At 35.9% G+C, this 20,259-nt stretch overlaps 2 protein-coding genes across 2 annotated transcripts in view; one reads left to right on the top strand and one right to left on the bottom strand.

Annotated features, from left to right (window-relative positions):
• The window catches only part of LOC145586188 (calcium-transporting ATPase 4, plasma membrane-type-like), a 197,860-nt gene that overhangs the window by 50,126 nt on the left and 127,475 nt on the right, over positions 1–20,259 (bottom strand). The gene's annotated exons all lie outside the window — the stretch shown is intronic.
• On the top strand, positions 3,426–6,643 carry LOC145583816 (protein FAR1-RELATED SEQUENCE 8-like). The gene is made up of 3 exons (XM_081640783.1): positions 3,426–3,614; positions 4,713–5,899; positions 6,442–6,643. Exons 1-3 carry the CDS (start codon positions 3,426–3,428, stop codon positions 6,641–6,643), a joined length of 1,578 nt encoding a protein of 525 aa, XP_081496909.1.

The raw sequence follows: 20,259 nt of genomic DNA, 5'->3' as shown, positions 1-20,259 counted from the left end.
AATTCACAAATTCACATATTGCATTCATACCACAAATATATCAATTCAATTCATCTAATGCCGACATGTGAAAAGGAACTTGTATCTTATGTAGTCTCTCACCAGTAAAAATATAACTTTAAAGCATTGGTTGAATATGATGGCTTACCTTGGAGTTCTTGAAGTGGCTGTTATGTTCCTTGATGATCTTGAATCTAATATGAACTTCCACTTCTAACTCAAGTTCCATTGTCAGTGGTTAATGCTTACAAATATATTTTCTTATCATAAATTAGCAAAAATCAATGCACAATGGTTCGTTAGTAGTACCAGAGATATATCAATGTAAACAAGTACTACTAATAACTCAGTTCATCTTGAAAACAAAAATTGACACTTTTAAAACTCAATTTTCAAGAAGGAACTTGGATAGCATTCTATCCTAGAGTATGTTCCACATAGACGTCTACAAAAATTCATATCAAGACATACAGGACATCCATGTGGTACAACTCTAATCCCATATAAACAGCAAGAACAAATATTATTCAATTTGCTTCAAGTCTAGCTACACACGCAACAAGTTCCTTAAAGACAATCCATACCTTTGTATTGGTTTTTTCTTTTAAGAATCAACCTGGCCTTGTTCCATTCACGTGCCTTACTCAACAAGCTTTTTCCAGAACACCCTTTTTATCTCCGACCCTTTTTAGGTGTTCTAGAATAGGTTCAGGATGTGACATGCATCCTCTTCCTTCTAAGCTTATTAAGTTCCTGCTGCACATCTAATCTGATAACAACCAATTATATGTTTACATCAACCTTAAAAACAAACTTATCTTTTATACAACTATGAGTTATGAAGTCCATTTTTTCGGTTGATATCTCGAGCTCTTCTCCGATCCTTGGTTGTTGAGGTTTTCCCTTTGGTTACATATGCATGAAAGACACTTTAGTTCCATAGTTTGTTGAGATATTGCTGGTCGGAACAAATATTATCTCAGCTCTGGAACTTCGTTGGAACTTGCTTTCTTGTATTGAGTTCTTTGAACTTTGCTGCATGAGTTGGAACTTAACATCTCGAAGTTCCTCAACATATGTAGCTATCCCTTGCTGTTATTCTTAGTGACATATTTCTTTACTAGGAACTCAGATAGTTCTTCAAGAACTTGCAAGTTCACCTTTTATCACCTGTCTGATGGGAACAAACATGTTAGTCTCAAAATATGTTCACTTATTGCACATTAAACAAGATAGGGTAAACTCTTTATGTTTTGCTGTTCTCGGCGTTTATGGATAAATCGCCTTGGCACTTCTATCATCAAACATCTCTAAGTGGAACATAGGGTGTCTTGTTAATCAAAGATCTATTGCTTCAGTGTTGATGATGTAGCAAGAGGCATTGAAAACTATTCCAAAGAATCTGCAAAGACCATTAGTATATAACTTTGTTCTCTTCTTGTCTTTCATGATTCAAAATTGGAAACTTGTTATCAATCTGTGTTCCTGCAACAAACACTAAACATGACTGGAACTAGGTTCCGTTGTTAGATCTATAACCTCATAGATGATGAACACTTAGCCACTTACCCTGTGATAGAAAAGACTTTCAACAGACAATTCATCGTCTCTTCTATTAAGAAAAGTAACCAAGTGCACATTTGCTTTCATTACTTATAAACAAGACATCTCTTTCAATTAGTCTCTACATATCACATGGTAAACATATCCATATTACTAAGATCCAATAGATTAGTGTTGCTTACCATCTACCAGATGTTGAAAGAGAATGTAACATGTGTTTGATTCTCATGCTTCTCGATTTAACCTGTTTGGAACTTACATATACATATATCTATTATCGAGTTCCTACTAGGTTTATCAAGCATGAAAGATTTACAAGTTCACAGTTTGAAGCATAGAAGTATCTCATCTTCAATAAAACCTAGAAATGTCAGGTTGTTGTTAGGAATCACCTTGAGATCCACAAATGATGTGTTCCCTTTTTTATTCCCTTCATATGTGACATTTCCACTCTTTATTGATGATGTCATCTTGAAGCCATGAAACAACTAGAGTTACAAGCAATTGAAAACCAGAATGAGCATTAAAAACTCGACGAGAAAAATATTCACAATGGGATAGGAACTTGACTTACTAACTTCCTGTTATGTGGAAATTTTACCTTTCGTGTTAGTATTATAAGTCAAAGTTCTTCCATTGTAGGTTTATAGTAAGAGATACCTTGATTTGGCTATCATCATCTCTTTTGGAACCTCGCTGTCGAGATAATGCGAGTTCCCTCCTATTATAAACCTTCAACTCTTCCATGTTCCTTTTGACAAAAAGTTGGAACATGTCCTTCTGGTCCTTTAGACCATTGTATCTTGGGTAGAGGAACGTGTTGATTTAATCTCAAATTCTTCAACACCTTGTCAAAGTCCCTCATATTATCATTCAAAAGATATAACCTGAAAGTTCACAGCCCAAGAGATTCCTTTGTGCCTTTAAAATGTCAGTAGGTTAGTCAAAAGAGATAGATAAAACCTAAAGCATAAAAGTGTTGAAACATAAAGTTCCTGTAAGAATACTCCCTTTTAGATGTCGTTCCATCAACGAAATGATGAATCTCCAACACGCAGTCAAAGATAATCATCTTAACTCATCATCCTTCATAAGAGTCTGCTACAGGAATTAATGCTTTGTTCCAAGGAACTTTGAATAATAAGAACTTAACTGGAACTTGAACCAGAATCTTTACAGGAACGTATACGCTATCTCCTATAGCACCTTGATATAGAAGCTTTGTTGTTCCTGTATCCCTAATTCGTTCTATCATTTCAAGTTCACCAAGTTCCAACCAATTTAAGCACTGAGCTCCTAATGGAACAAACTTTTATGCACCAATAGTTCTATTATCAGAGTTGTATTTGCAAAGGAGTGGGCTGACAATCATACTCCCAGTCATGAAATTATTTGCAATTGCAGGTAAAATCTGAACCTTTATATCCTCACACAAAAGCTTGATACCGCAATTATACAAAACACCTCTACGCCAATGTACACAATGACCTTTGCCTTTCAGAGCAAACTGCACAACATTCTGGTCTGACAAATCTTCAGAGATTGAATCCATAGTCCTGTTCTGAAGGCATGCATCAGCATCCTTGATTTGCATTCCAAATTGCAGTTGGTGTTGATCCTCCACTAGAAAATAAGGTTCAAGAATAGTCGAAGATAGAACTTCATCAGGGTCATACTCTAATGACACTTCCATAGGGTTAAAATACATCAGTCCTACTTCCTTGTTCTTCAATGTCAGATGAAACTCCAAATCTGCCATTAAGTGTTGTTTCTTGTCGCCACCAATAATAAAATAGTAATCATTGCTGACATTGTGTAATTTCATCGAACTCACCTCAACAGAATTGATCTGAAACTCTAGCATGGGGTTGGCAGCTTGCTTGGAAAATATAATATCTTGTATGGAAAAAGTACAAAAAGTACAGAACAAGAACAACGCGACAGTAAAAAAAAAAATACCCACAAATCTTGTCAACCTCGTTTTTGACGCAGCTATTGTTGTTGACAATGCTGCTATTGGTGTTGACCACGCTGCTATTGCTGTTGTCAACGTTGGTATTGTTGTTGTTTTTGACCCTTTTTTTACCGGACATCACACTCATTACTTCGATCCTGTTCAACAACAGACATAACAAATACGATTGGAGGCTAAGCATCATGGTTATTTTGATGTCAATTTTAAAAAATGCATAAAAAAGCCAACTTACATACATGACTATTAGAATATGAATGGCCAAAATTCAGCAAAAATCCCAGGTAATATAATTAGAGGCATACACATGAGGCCGACCCGGTTGATCAGCCTGATTAACCAATCCTTGTTAATCAGCTGCTTCTGTGGGCCCTCTTGAGCAAATGTAGTATATTTTTATTGATTTGTACCGCTGCTGACATGGATCATGTTAACGGGCTTGTTTGCGCCGTTAAGAATACGTTGTTAACGTCGTTCAATCCTGAACTAACGTCCATCACCCAAAATTCAGAAATAATTTTAAAATTGAAAATTAATATCATAGATCTGCTTCATCGAGGAAATTCTTGTTCATCTTGTGTTTCGAAAAATGGAAAAAATCTGCATCTTCTTCTTCGTACTAAATTCGGAAGCAACGATTGAGCTTAAAATCTAGAGTATATGTGGTTGATCGGTCAGGTAGCTTAAAATCTATCGACGTTGCCCATCTTTCTTTGTAAGTTAATTTCTTGCTCTTCTCCTTTAATCGTACTTTCTTCTGATAAATTTTAGTGCTGTGTGAACTATAATCGTACCTGGTTTGTAACCGTGCTAATGGGAGCTGCAATTGCTATAATATAATAAAGTGGTGTGCATTTCACATACAGTTAGCGTGTTTGGGTCTTTTTGTAATTTGGGATTGGGTTTGAATTTCCTCCTATTATCCCGATTTTATTAAATTGAATTGTTTATTCTCCTTTTACCTATAAGCTAACTATATGTGTTGAATGATTATATAGTATAAATTGCTTTTAGTTATGAGCTGAATACTGTATAAATTGTTACTTATGGTCAAACTACTGTTTGTGAAATGTCTTATTACAGCTCTCATTTATTTGAATATCTTATAATACAAATGTTAATACAGAGATAAGTTATGGAAAACAATGATCTTTAACTTAGTTCTATCGAGGAACAGGGGCATGATATCCAGTCTGATCCACTATTGGATTGTTTTGTTCCTGTCATTGTTTCTGGAGAAGGTCCTTCGCAAGAATGTCCACCCAGTGGTCTGGTGTCTCCAATGAAGACTATTGAGACAGTTGAAACCATTGTCTCAACTAACAAAGTTTCTGTATTTGCTTTGGTTGAAACTCCTAGAGTAGGCATGGTATTTAAATCTTGGCAGGATGTTGAATGCTATTATAAACAGTATGCTGAGCAAAAAGGGTTTGGTTTCACTAGGGCTCAAGGATATAGTTCGAAGAAGGATAAGGTGAGGAGGGGTATAACTTGGAAATGTGAATGTTGGGGTCATCCAGACATGAGAGCTAGGAGGGAGGCAAATAAAAGGGCTAAATCTATGGATGTGGGTGGGACTAGTGCTGATGTAGATGGAGTTGTCTTGGAAGATGAGCTTGCGCGCGGGAAAAGAACCTCCAAAAAATGTCTTTGTGAAGCAAAAATTTATGGTAGTGTCAATGAGGATGGTCTTTGGGTTTTGAGAAAGGTCATTCTCGACCATACCCACCTTGTATCTCCTACCAAGTCCAAGTTAGTAAAAGAATACCGTATGAAGAATTACACTACAAATGTTAGAAGGAATCTAATAACTTTCTTTGATGAGGGTGTCTCTGTACCACAGATACATGGGTGTTTAGGTTTGGGTAAGGATGGTGAGAACTGCCCTACGGTGAAGGATTTACAACACGAAGTTTACAAGGAGAGGAAGGCGCGGCTGAATATGGCTGGTGGTGACTGTGCTGCTATGATGGAATATTTTGAGAGAATGCAGGCTGATAATTCCAATTTTTACCACTCTCACCGTATAGATGGTGAGGGAAGGATGAAAGATGTCATGTGGGTGGATGCTCGTAGTAGGGCAGCATTTGAGTATTTCGAAGATGTGGTGTGCATGGATGCAACTTACTTGACCAATGAGTATGAGCTTCCTTTTATAAATGTTGTTGGAGTTAATCATCACGGACAATCTATTTTGTTGGGATGTGCATTGGTATCACATGAAGACACAGACACTTATTCTTGGATAATTCGACAATGGTTGGCGTGCATGAGTAATAAGCCGCCCAATGCAATCCTTACCGACCAAGCTGCAGCCATTAGAAAGGCATTGGTGCTGGTAATGCCAACTGCTCGTCACCGTTGGTGCATTTGGCACATAATGCGGAAAATCCCCGAAAAGTCATAGAATTATTTATTATTTTGCACAACTTTAATGCTCTGTTGCTTTTGTAATGATTTCTAATAACCTTCATTAACAGCTTGCCCAATTGATCATATACATATTCATGCATTTATTTTGCTTCATAGGAGCAGAAACCAAAAGTTTCATTCACTACTATGATTATTTTGAATTAACACTTGCATTGTTGCATATTTTTTGGATGCCCAACAGGTTCTGGAAGTACCATTTGGTATAATGTTTTGTACTCTTATCTTTGTTGCAGCTTGATTCTTCTGGTCTATGACATGTAACACAACTGCTTTTCTTAGAGTGTTAATGTGATTGATGAGAAATCATTCTTTATTTTCTTGGGTGTTTGTCATATTTGCAGTTTCAGTTTGTCTACATAATCCATTTTATATTGTCAAGTATCCATCCATATGTCCAAAATGAGATATGCTGATTGTTTGTTTTTCCTATTTTTTGTTTATTTGTATTATACTCTGGTTTTTGAAATATGCAGGTACTTGGATTTCAAAAGCCCTCTGAAGGCTACTATATATGAAAGTTTCACGCCGGAGGAATTTGAAAGCAGATGGAACTCATTAATTACAACTTATGAACTCAAGGACAATCCATGGTTAACAGATCTTTACGAAGAGAGGCACATGTGGGTTCCCGCCTTCATGAAGGAGCACTTCTGGGCGGGGATGAAAACAACATAGCGTGTCGAAAGCATAAACAGCTTCTTTGATGGCTTTGTAAGCAGGAGTACAATGTTGTTCGAGTTTCCTATGAAGTACACTAAAGCAATGACGAAGAGGGTGAAGGATGAAACAAATGCAGATGCCAGGTGTTCAAAGTATATCAGGCGCCTTGTCAGTGGTTTCAAGGTGGAGAAATTTTTCCTGAAAATATACACAGACGCGAAATTCCAAGAAGTTCAAAAAGAGTGTGCCCGTATGATGTACGTCTACCCCAGGGAGAAGAGGCAAGTTCAAGAAAATGTTATTGAGTACACGCTGGAGGATCGAGTTTGGATAATCCCTGAAGGATCAAAGACGGAAAAACTGACTAACAGGCGCAGGTTATACTGTGTAACTTTCAACTGTTTGACTAAGGACGTTACATGTGATTGCCGGAAATTTGAAACCTTTGGTATTTTGTGCAAGCATACCATTGTTGTTCTTGACCTGAACTTGGTGTCTGAGATTCCACAAAAGTACATCCTAGATAGGCGGAGAAAAGACATTGTGAGAAAGCACACAAGAGTCAAAGTCCCTTACTATGACCCTTCTAAGACGTTACATGTTCAGAAGTTCAACCGTATGATGAGTACGTTTGAGTGTATTTGTGACGAAGCATCCCCTGCCAATGAGGACACGGTTGAGGTCATATTACAGAGGCTAAGTCAGCTTGCAGAGGAAGTTAAAATGATGAAGGCTTCTTTTCAGGAGAAGCAGGTTCTTCCCCCAATGCCAAGAGCATCCTTCCCTCCATCAGAGATTGGTTCAACCAAGACATGTTCTAACTCTCGAGAAGGCCATAATGGTACACCGGATTCTGTTACCAAACCCAAGTCCAAGCAGACCAATGCTGCTATGAAGGATCCTAAGAGCCGTAAAAAACCACGTGGACGACCAAAGGCAACCAGGTACAAATCTTTGGCTGAAACCGGCTACAAGAAACAAAAGGGGAATCAGATTAATGTTGTTCAACCCAAAAAACCCGTTAGTTGATTCTATCCTTTTATTAGCTTGTTTATTGATATTGCTTTGGCTACGCTTTGTTGTGTCTCTAAACTCATTCCTAATCTACACACAGGCAAAGCGCAAATTGTCAGATTTGGATGATTGTCCTGTTCTACAGTCTCCCGGTGACCGTTGCGTTGATATTACGGCAGATGATGATCAACTAGTGGACACCTATGTAGCATGGTCTTCCCCGTCCAAATTGTTTTAAACATCGCGTGTCCTATGGCTCTGTGTTGTAGTGATCGGAACTAAGCTGATAAAATTTAAGGCCTATTTCTATTTTATTGACTACTTATCCTATTGTTGAACTACTCCAGCAGTGTTGCCTTCATCATATGGTGTCCTAAAGAACTCCAGCACTGCCTTTTGTGTGTTTTTTGTATTTATCAAAAGTATTGTATTTTCTGTAGTGAAGTTTCTGAAGCTTGCGCATTCCTAATTCGTAACTTGCATTCTATATGTGCTTAGGCCCAATATTGGGCTTTAGGGCCTATATTGGACTAGGCCCAATTTCCTTCTTAAATTTTTGCTTTTTAATTAATACGTTTTTCATTATTTAACTTGAAATATAATGACATACTCTATGTTTTAATCTTGCGCATTAATAACTCGATATATTTGACGTGTATGACAGACAAATTATGAAAGTAAACACTGTAACTGAATATCCAATATTCCAATGCAATTTTGGATGAAATAGAATTAAACAATGCCAATAACTTATTTTGTTAAATATTTTTGTATAATTCCAATGTTTATTCTAATTATCATATCTTTTTCACGTAACTAAGACCGGGCATTGGATTAGTAAAGTGATTCTCCAATATTGTGTAACACCTTTTACTTATTGCCAATATTAGTAGTTACACAACTACTACTTTAGAATTCTGTTTTGGCTCCATAAACAATCAGTAGAAGCCATTCTGTATCCATGTCCCTATAGAATCAGGAAACATTATGAAATTGTCAACGACTTTCCTCGGTGGATAAGTTCTAAACTAATACAGAGCATTCTGTTTATATATTGGAGATTGAATTTCATATTGAGCAACACAGAGCAACCGAATTACCACAAACAGATACTGTCTAAAAATTTAGAAAAACCTAGGATTCGGGGATACAAAAAATTAAAAAATAATAAAGGGGCGTTTGGGGGTGGTATGGTAGGTGTCGAACCTTTGATGTTGCATTACTTATTGAGTATAGAGTGTTGCTGTGTTGAGACCATTGGGGTAGTCCCTCACTGTCACACATTGTACTCAAAAAATATTATGTAATATAGTTTTTGCCAATCCTACGGTTGGAAATTATGATTGGTATAAGTGCCACCGTTTAGCGAAATAACAAATTTCAATTAAATAAATAAGTAAATGGGTGTACGTTTTTTTTGTACGAAACATAAACATGAGGAAAGATAATTAGAAGTTTCAAATACTTTATTATTTCCCATTATATTTAGAACGTATAGAACACAAACAGTCAAACACTGATACTTCTCCTCACAAACCCTAACCCCTGTCCATCCTCAAATCTCTCGCCATCAGTTCAGATCTTGCTCTCTATTTCCGGTTCAGCAACTTGCAGGTACCTCTCTGAATTATTAATCGTTTCATTACTTAATTTACTCTAGACACGTGCATATTTTTGGTGAATTTACAAAAATAAATTCTCTGCTTTAGATAGCATTCTGGAATTATGAATCTAGTCCCAATTTGCGGCTTTTTTAAGTTTTTCGAATTGGTTCTCTAGATTTCAATACGGGCTTGAATTTGTATATAATGTCGCTATGATGAGCAAATGAAAATTCTGTTATCATACAAAAGCTAAATGTCGATTGTAAAATTGAATAATTAACAATTTGGGTACAGTTTTAGTTGTAATTGAGATGTTTCATGTGGAATTTTGTATGTGGTCGGTTTTTTTTTAATGTTGAATTTACCTGTTTGTAAACACTCATATGATTATCGCTTGTTTTATAGATCTAATTTTGGCAATTTGATAATGCGTTGTTTGTCAGTTATTATACTATTTTAAGTAGTTGAAATCTATTGTTGTGGTTCTCTTGGCCTTAATTCTGTTTGAACTTAGATTTGTAGTACTGAATGCAGTAAAAGGTGGAGTTTGTAAAGGATAAAGGTGTTGTTAGTCATTATCCATGTCATGATTTTAAGTTTATTCCCTCGATCTAATGGGTGGAGTTTGTAATTTTAGGTGGAGATATAATGTCTGTTACCCACTTTGAATTCACAATCGATACTCGTAGGCTTCTACGAAATGTGGTGAGCACTTTGTATTAGGTATTTCATAGCTTTATCAAAAAATTATTAGATTTGCTAAAGAATAATCTGTGCTCTGTTTTGTAACCTTGTAACCCAGCCTCTTCCGAATCGTATGTCTCTTGGGGTTAAAGACATGTGGACCACATGGAATAAGAACTGGGTAAAGATTATTCTGACTCTACGACGGGGAGGTGAAAAAACAAAACACAAGGTCGAATTAAAGGACGTTGTTTGGGGTGATGGGAGAGTTGAGACTTTTTTATGCAAGGGTTGGGAAGATTTTGTCACCTCCAACAACTTAGAAGTTGGAGATCTTATTCTATTGACTTTGGAGAACTATGTGAACATGGTATATCGGGTTAGGATTTGGAGGGATGGCATTGAAATTACAGGAACCGAAGTAGGATCAGGGAGCGAAGAAGAAGATCCGTACTTTGACTTCCAGTTCCTGCACAGCTATTTGTTTAAACCTACCATTGTAAGTTGATCTTTGACATGTTGATACTATCTTACATGTAGCTTGATGAATTTTTTATTGTCCACTCATATTTTACCTGTCTCTACAACTTATGTATTTTATTATTGTAGAACGTCCCCCTGAAATTTGCCAAAGCTCATTTGAACCGCATTGTGAAAGACACCAAAGTGGCATTCTACATGAACACTACAAAGTATGACGCCACAATGCACATTAGGCGGGATTCAAAAAACCGGATTATATCATGCAACCTAAAGAAAGGAGTACAAAACGTCCTGCTAAAGGAGGATGTTCAAGAGAATGAGAAAGCCCGCGTTGAGTTGTATGGCTGGAATCCTAACCCAATATTCAACATCTTTTTCATTTGACAATTAGTATGGCATCCAGTTTGTTACCGTCTAGCTTTAAGGTAGTGAATTGCATTGCTTTAGATGATTAAAACTTGGATATTTTGGCTACTCTGCTTTGTGCATACTGTGGGAGACCTCAGCTCTAGTTGAAGATTTTAGATAGATATTACCCTATGCGTTACTTTGTTCGGTACTAATGGAATGGTAACGTGTTCAACGAGAGCTATTACCTCTTCGTCTTTTGTAAAACTCTTTTCCATTATCGTTAATTTACAATAGCAGATCCCTTAAGCCCTTGGGTCATTTATTTTATTGGAATGCGAAGATTATGACTAACATAAGTTTTGTTAAAAATATCAGAACACCAATTTAACATTAACAACTCCAAGTTAGGATTCAGTTTGCATCACAACACGGATTCCTGTTTTCGATGGGCTGGCCCAGTAAATGAGAGCAGCTTATTACACATCCCTGATGGGCCGGCCTACATTGACCTAAATCCATAGTCTTTATGTTTTAAATTTTTCGAAGTAATCCAATAAAACACAAATGAAAATTAGATTTGGGCCGACCCAATGAAGCTAAACAAAGTGGATCAGTTCATTACATCCAATACTTAAAACAATTTACTTAAAATAATTGTTGCCCAAAATGTTGACAAAAGACATGATTAACCCCTAGTACGAATACACCCATGATTACATCCAATCAACAACTATAGTCAGGGCAAACAACATAATACACCATATGAAAACATTTCCTACTACCACCGTAAGCCTTCTTAGTTATAGGGCCAACTTGGGTGTTGTCAAGCAAAAGCAAGTGCCATTCCGGCTATACCATGGGCGGTAACAATTTAAACATAGTCTATTACACAACCTATTTAAAAACACATAATTTAAAACTTAATTAAACATAAACACTATCTTAGATTTCAATTTAGCCCAAACAGCATCATTCATGGGCAATTGTAGAATGCTACGACCTCATCTCCATTATGAAGTCCAGCACTACCAACCTGTATCCACCGTTGTTAGGTACCTCCGCTCATGCATAAAAACAACCTTGCTTGGATCCGCATCCGCTCTTTCAGCCCATCTGTGAAACAAACCCACCAAGCGAGTCTCCATTGTTCCGGACACCTTCACAGTTATTGGATCCCTTGCAACCTCGGTGATGTAGAAGTACTTAACCCTTGAGTTTAAGTTGAGTACACTAGGCTGATTAAAAATTAAACAACATGCTTTTTTAGAATTCCATATTATGAGTCACGAGTCACATCTACATAATGATGAAGAATCCCTATCCATATACTGCAAATATCCTTAACAACAACACAATAACAAAAACAAGAAATAAGATTTTCGTACCTGACCCATCACGTAGATATCATCACAACTCTTAAGGTCTACATCCCCAGGTTTATCGGTCCTGAGAATCAATCGATCGTCTGACCATTTCTTCAGCCATATCTCGCGTGGAAGGACAATAATTTTCTTGGCATAGTCGGAGTAAATCTTCTCGAACGTCTCGTTGCTATGTATGTCATATAGCACACCTACATCCCCGGGGGTTAGGCTACGAACAACAACTGAGTGATTAGCATTGCCATGAATAGTTACAGGTGGATCCGCTACATCAAGGTCAATGTCTACCGGTACCCTCCTCAGGTCTTCCTCTACCACAGGTGACTGGTTTTCATTTTTAGGTTAACTTCCAATTTTTTTTTAGATCCCGAACGCAGCAGGGAGAAGTTTTGTTACATCATTGGGTTCAATGGATGGGACTTTAGGGGTTCGGAATAGTGCTGGGGGAAAATTATTTTCAACAAAGGGCTTAACATTTTCAACAAAGGGCTTAACACATTGAATTTCTTGTTGATGATCCGGGAATTTTGGCATCGAGAATGCATCTTTGGTAATGGTTTTTTCTAGTAGAGACCTCTTTTTATAATTTTTAACTATCTCTTTTGCCTTATCATATTCCATTTTTGAGGGTGATTTTGATGGTTTCCTAGAGGAAGATCCACCATCATTTGGCTTTTCTGCTTTTTTGAATGAAGATAAACCATCATTTGGCTTCTCCATTGTTACCAAGTTAGGGTTTTCTTTTTAATTGCTTAAGTAGGTGGTGTGACGTTGTGATTGTGGCTCCCTATTTATAGCCTCCCAAATGGTGTTACTTGATACCAATCACGTGAGGCATTTTCCCACTAAAACTTATTTCATGACGCGCCATAATCCAAACCTTTGAAAAAGAAAAAAACATCAAAAAGCCAACCCATTACTCCAAAATACAATTATCCCTTGTCGTCTAATTATTGTATCTAACAACGCTCCAAATAATATCTCAGAAAAATCGTTAATATTGCACTACCACACTTTGTTTTGGATAGATGGTTGTTTTGGGAAGTATGCATTTTAAGTAATACATACCGAAAAAAATTGCTAGAAACACCCAAGTGAGCATAGGAGGTGCCAAAATGTTAGTACCTGATTGTGAAACAAGTGATCGTTTCTAGATTAATAACTTAGACAACTTGAGGTAAACATTAGTTTACCGAAATGGAGGGGCACATCCTTTATCGAAGGATATAAAACAACCGTTAAGGTGCAAAACTTTGACTACGTCATATAGTTGAACTTATCTACTTGGTCCAAACACTCTAATTGTAATATTTCTAAAATGTAATGCATCATTTACCAAAATATTCAATGATATTAACGGCTAGAATTAAACTAAAACCCTTTATTTACAGTTTTATAAATTTAAAATCGCCACTTGACCCAATTTTTAAACCACTTCTTCTATCTTTATTCTCGTTCAAGCCACAATTCCATAAGATGTGCCTGTGTTGATGTGTTATGATACTTACAATAGGGAAGCACACACCCTAACCTTTCGTTGACAAGACAATACAAAAAATACTACCCCATACTACTAACTCTATGGCCACCCTACACCTAGAAATATGCAATCTATTTCACCTAACATACCATATTTTGGCATGATAAGTCTTCTTTTTGTAAGACATTTTCAACACCTTACAACCAGTACTTGGGAAAGTTAGATTTCAATGAATAAATAACTACTGTACTTAAATTAGTTGGATTTCAATGAGTTACTTAGAATTCGAATTCTATTTACATTTGTTACATGTATAGAGTACCAATTATTTATAGGGACTAGGTTCATTCACATATTAAAATTAGAATATTAATATTCGAATATTACAATTAGAACAATTCTATATGTTCGAGGTCGTTATTAAAATAAACCTTGATAATTAATAATTCATACAGGTTATAGTTGGACTTGTGGTCTGGATTATAGCGAAAACCGCATCCAATCCAAATTAATTTCGATTCGAAAACAACAAAACGAAACGAAACCCAATCCTCCTTATTGGCATAGCAATTTACGAGTACTATCCTGTGAATATCTTTCAAACCTTTTTTATTGAGCAGTGTGTAGCTGAATTTTTCCACTTTGATTTGATCAGTCCAACCAATCAATTGTAAGAGGAAATAAGTAGACAACTTAAGTATACATGTATGCAGTTGTTTTATCGACACATTCCATAATTTTAAGTTATGTTCATTGACATTTATTTGTCTAATTTCCTTTATTTGATGTAATTTAGGGGCGGTTTTATTACGTTGAAATTCAGTTAAGTCAGTTCAATTCCGTTCAGTTCAGTTCAGTTCAGTTAAGATGAGTTTAGTTCAGTTCAGTTGAGTTCATTACAGTTCAGTTCAGCTGAGCTGAGTTCAGTTCAGTTTCAGTTCAGCTGAGTTCAGTTCAGTTCAGTTCAGCTGAGTTCAGTTCAGTTTAGTTCAGCTGAGTTCAGTTCAGTTCAGCTGAGTTCAGTCAATGAGAACAGGCCCTTAGTGTATCAATTCTATGACCTTTGAACTAGCTCTATATGTTATTGTCTCAAAAACCTAGCAAATTATGTTAATTTTTACAATGTAAGCTAATTATGAAATACTATATATTATTATTAATGTTATTATTATTATTATTATTATTATTATTATTATTATTATTATTATTATTATGATTATTATTATTATTATTATTATATTTTACCATTAAAGAAATCAATAATAAATTATATATTCCTTATTTTTGGTTATAAATTAACCAATGCACAATGCACAATGATACCTCGTTTTTTTTAATCCCTCTACACGGTTAAAGCTATGAGGGTTTTCTACAGCTTCGGATAAAGCTTCCATTTTGAAGATCACTGATTCAACCCTATGTTTTCCAAAGCTATGATAAGTGTGACGGTTTTGAACCAGAATGTTGGCCATTTGGATATAAAAAACTTTAACGTAGTAGGAGTGTGAACTCCCACCATATATTGCCACGTCAACTAAACAACTCAAAATAGTAACACTTTTAGTCATAATAACCCCCGTTTTTCAAAACCTTTCTATTAACACTTTTGGTACCATACCAAGTTTTATTTTTAAAGTCAGTATTAAAATATATTTTAAGACTACTAATTGGGTTGTTAATTAATTAATTTAAAACACCTAGATGTACTATTTTAATACACCTAGATGTACCATTATGCATATTTAACATATAAAGCGTATAAAATATACTCGTACTAAGGATGCTCTAATAAAGTCATTATCCAAATAAAATGCCCAAACAATCACATTTTAATAATCCTTCCAAAAAGATGTAATATACAAGTAATAAACATCCCTACTGTTAACAATTTAAAATAATATCATATACCACCATTTAGGCTTATAGAATGCATTGACAAGTGTCCATTATTGCTTAATAGTGGACAGTTGTGCGTGACACATAATCCTCTTCACCTTAAATCAGACTTCTCAACTAACAACACCATCCTCACTCTTCATCTAAACCAGCAAAACCTACATTGAACCTTAAAAAAAAAAAAATGGCTAACAATACATTTGACCCTGAAAATCCTGTTTACCCTCCTGGATGCTATGTTGTTCCAACTCCCCAATCTATGACTTTTCGCGAGCCAAATCGAGATCCTAACCCTGAAATGGACTTCAACAAGTACATATACTTTGCGCCAACATGTCCCAGGGGATCGCTTCAGATAGTGAGCGACACAACGATCAGGGATATCATCAGTAGCCCAGAAAGCCCTTGGGAGGAGAAGCTACTTGCATTAGTCATGAAAGGACCCTCAGGTGAAATAGTTCCAGCCCATCTCCCTAATTTAGTTGATAGTGTTGTAAGATGAATTTAGTAGAGGTCTTAGAAATGCTTAAGAATTGCAATGCATCCTCTTATGATAAAAATGAAATAAGTGAGATAGTACCTAAATACTTAGTTACACTACTAGATCCAACTCCTGTAGTAGTGGTCGAAGGTCCTGTGTATCCACTCGTTGCTAGGGAGGTGAAAACTGAGTTAAGTTGTTATTATGATGGTATTCAGATTTTCTATTTACATGCTAAGTTATCTGAAATTGGTGTGAAGGTCGTGAATGGAAGGTACCGTGTTGATCCTTTCATTCGCCACATGGATGTTACTATTGATGCTAAACATGTTGTAGGTCAGAATACATTTGCCTTAGGGTCGTCTGTAGTTGTGTGGAATGCCCGTGGTGTTACCCGCCCCTCTTTTAAGAGTAATGCCTTAAAAATTGTGTTCGTTCACAAGCCAATAATATTTATAATTACCGAGGTTAGGGTTGGTATGAAAATTTTTGAAAAGGTAGTGCAAGCGTTTGAATATGGCGTTAACTGGATCCTTGATGAAAGCGTTGGGTTAATGGGAGGTGTTGCCATAATTTGGGAGAAGAACAAGATCACATCTGATGTCTTCCTTGTTACTGTTGACAAGGCATGCCCTCTTAGGGTAGTAGGTTGTATGAAGGTAATGTTTTGTTCATCCCTTCATGGTCAATTTCAATGCCTCAAATATTAGCTATATTAGTTATTAAAGGTCTGGTTTTTTAATGGTGCGCATTGTTCACAGGCGGCTGCTATTGAACCTGGGCATGGGGGAGAGGCCAATTAAAGGACGCCGCGGATGGGTTTTGGCTCGAGCTCGGGAACATCCTTTCCATGAATCACCAGTTGTCAACTACATATCTATTAATTACCTAAGAAAGTATTTGTGCTTTTTGGCTTTGTAATCCCTATAGTGAACTCAATTTAGCTACCTTGTTGGTAGTGTCATGTGTTGTATTATTCTATTCTAGATGACATTTGTATCACATGTCCCGTGGTTTTACACTTAAATTTGCTTATGTATCAAAACTAAATATGTTTTATAAGTGCAGTTATTCTTAAGCTTGAATGTGTCCTACACTCCTACCACTCCTATGTCTTGAACTTGAAGTTCAATGATTATGAATACAAAGAAAACAGTAACTTAATTAGTATCTCACTAGTCCTGCTTAACCCCGTTAGAATTGTACTTAGTAATACTTAACTATAAATTGGCACCTTGAACATTAACCATGTACTCTAAATGATTCAACACCCAAGTCTTGTTGAAAAATATAAAAATCTAAAGTAATCCTCCCAAAATATCAACTTGCACATTGGTACCATAACAACTTGAAAAAAACTTTCATCATTGTAGCAGCGCAATTTTTTCCATGATTTTATATGTGCTTAATGTGGTTTAATATCAGTTTAAGTCACTCAATTGTTTTTCCATATAAAGTTATATTTATATATCTATTCCCTATATACGCATTAGACGGTATTATTTTACGAGGCGATATCTCAGTAAAAGATTTCGCTCTAATTTTTAGTATAATTAGATTAAAAATATTTAAAAAGGTAGTTTATTTGAAATAGTTACCTTTTCTTTTGGTAATAGGTTCATAGTAGATGTGGGTTACCATCAATTTTTTTAAAAAAAATATTACAAAGAACACAACCAAAAAAAAAAAAAACATTGATTATGAGGCATTTTTTGCATAGTTGTCGTAAACAAAAGTGTTGTGTACAGGAAAATCCTTAGATAAAATAGGGTTAAACCCGTGAATTGCACGAGTGCTAACCTCGTGCATGCCTTTTTATTTTTCTTCACAATGAAGATAATAGACATGTATACAATACTTAGTCGTGTAATCTACATAATACCTACTTATTTATAAATCACGTATCAATATGTCATCAACCAATATACAATGGCCAAAACAAATGAATGAAATAAGTTACAGTAAAGTAAGACTGCGTTGGGTTGCGTAATTCAAAGAACTACACTTAAGCAAGTTTATCTTTCGACTTTGCTTGATCAGTAGCCTATGTGTGATTGATATGTCATTGATTTGATCACTCAATAATATCAACCTCTACTACCACACTAGCCACCCTACTACTACAAATATGCAGTATATTAAGGCACAAAGTCCACAATTTTGTGTGGTACACGTTACTTGAGTGAAGACCAGAGCTGCCCAAAGCTGACAAAATCTGTTGTACCCTTTTACAAGAGATTTGCAAATACAGCAAATTATGGTCTTGGGATTGTACATTTAATTACAAATATATCCTCATTTCGATTGTAACTAAATCATTTCAATTGTAACAATAACTTACAAATATATCCTCATTTCGATTGTAACTAAATCATTTCAATTGTAACAATAACTTTCGGATTCAACTTACAAAGGTTGAAATTCAAAGATGACTCCTACAAGTCCTACTCACACAGTCAGACAGGCATGTAAGGTAAGTAGCGTTCAATCTAGTAATAAATCATATACACTATAAAAATGTACAATCCGGAATAGTGTATTCATATGTGCCTTAATGTCCCAATTTATTTACTTTGTTAATTTTGTAATCCGAATAAATATTTAGGAAAGAAACATATCCGTTACTCAAATTATGAGAGACCACATCAAATTCTTGTTGTCAATTACACTTATTTAAACAACAGATAAATATCTTTGAATAACCGCGAATAAAGGGACTTAGTTAAGTGTCACTAGAATTAAAAGAAAAAAAGGACCTAGTTTCATTCCGCATCTGGTATAAATAATGTTTACTAGGAAGTGTATTTTATCAATCAATTAGGACCCGTATTAAGTGTAACACTTTATGCGGCTTGTTATTCCTCTACTGACACCCAAATTGGTGTGAGCAATTACTTTAATACCCCTTAATAACTGATCAAATTACGAAGTGTGCACATATATTTTGTTTGTGGAATTATGAATTCATGTTACATCCGATTTTATGCAAAATTCCGAATAAAATCTAACTCTCAATAATTAGTGAAAATGCGGTCGACGCTTAAAATAAAATCATACTTAAGTGTAGGCAAACATGATACATATAATTAATTATACTACCAAAACAATACTACGGCTACAACTTATAATAATTGAAACCATTTTATCTATAACATCCATATTGGCTGTTCATTACATATCCTTAAACAAAGCAACATAGCAATCCTAAGTGAGTGGTCCTTACATCTTGGGCAAAAGGTGATCATTCTTGTCACTTCGATGTCTTCAAATGAACCTCAAGCAGCTGTTGGGTAACCCTGTACATGCATGATCATTAAAAGGAAATCCACCTTCATCACATAGGTTATTGTTAAATAACTTTAAATAACTGTTTAATTATCATACAATATTACCTTGGCCATGAAATCAAACACAGGTTGCTCTCCTTGGCCACGGAAGCGAGCGTGACAGTACACCAATCTCCACCTCCATAATAACGCGACGCCTCCAAAATGAGAATCCATAATTGAATGGCTGAAAGTGTAATTCCCTGGCAGTCTAGGAACAACCTCGCTCAAATTATGAACAGTATTTCTAGTCTCCAACAACACTACTAACGTGGGTTTATATATGTCAAATAATGCTTGGAAGTTTGCAATGAACGATGGCCTAGCCACGTCACGAACATTCCAGCATGCGAGGATTGTTCTAGGTGGTATAGGAGATAATAGGGCTATTTGTGGATTGTAGTTTACACTTAAAGGATCTATTACTACAGTGTGTTGAGCTGGGATTACTACACCAAGCTGCATAAAAACTTGCAAGTGGAGGACATTGTGAAAAGCGGGAAGCTCGACAATTTGAATGCCATCAGCGTAAGATGCCATTTTAACTTTCACTGTTTCAGATTCAGAACTAATGAAGTAGGGTGGTTGCTCAAGATTTATTCTAGGTTTTGGGTCAATTAGATGCATGAGGTACGGTGGGATAAGGGTATCTATTGTTTGCGGTAGATCATTTGAGATGTGCCAAGCGAATACATATATGAAAGCTTTGTGTAAGGCAAAGCTATCAGCAATGCTTGGAAAATGAGCTGGGATCAAAGGGCCAACTGCATTAGATGGCATCATTTTGTATACAACCCCAGGCTCAAACTATTTGTTGGGATGAAGAATTATATCCCAGACCTCTTCTTTAGACATTACCACCGTCATTTGGTTGGTTTGTTTGGAATATACAAATGAATTGAAATCCATTTCAGCCTCTAGTGTCACTTG

This window comes from Chenopodium album, chromosome 16, assembly GCF_948465745.1.
Source record: "Chenopodium album chromosome 16, dcCheAlbu1.1, whole genome shotgun sequence".
NCBI classification, from domain to species: domain Eukaryota; kingdom Viridiplantae; phylum Streptophyta; class Magnoliopsida; order Caryophyllales; family Amaranthaceae; genus Chenopodium; species Chenopodium album.
Note: the sequence above shows the minus strand (reverse complement) of the source record. Positions and strands in the feature narration are given on the sequence as shown.

What these genes read in the sequence shown, in the direction of transcription:
- LOC145583816 (XM_081640783.1), top strand. Translation starts at nt 3,426, where the DNA reads ATGGGGTTGGCAGCTTGCTTGGAAAATATAATATCTTGTATGGAAAAA. An exon ending in CTGCTATTGCTGTTGTCAAC is followed by an intron (nt 3,615 to 4,712) that starts GTTGGTATTGTT and finishes ATCGAGGAACAG; the next exon opens with GGGCATGATATCCAGTCTGA. An exon ending in CCAACTGCTCGTCACCGTTG is followed by an intron (nt 5,900 to 6,441) that starts GTGCATTTGGCA and finishes TGAAATATGCAG; the next exon opens with GTACTTGGATTTCAAAAGCC.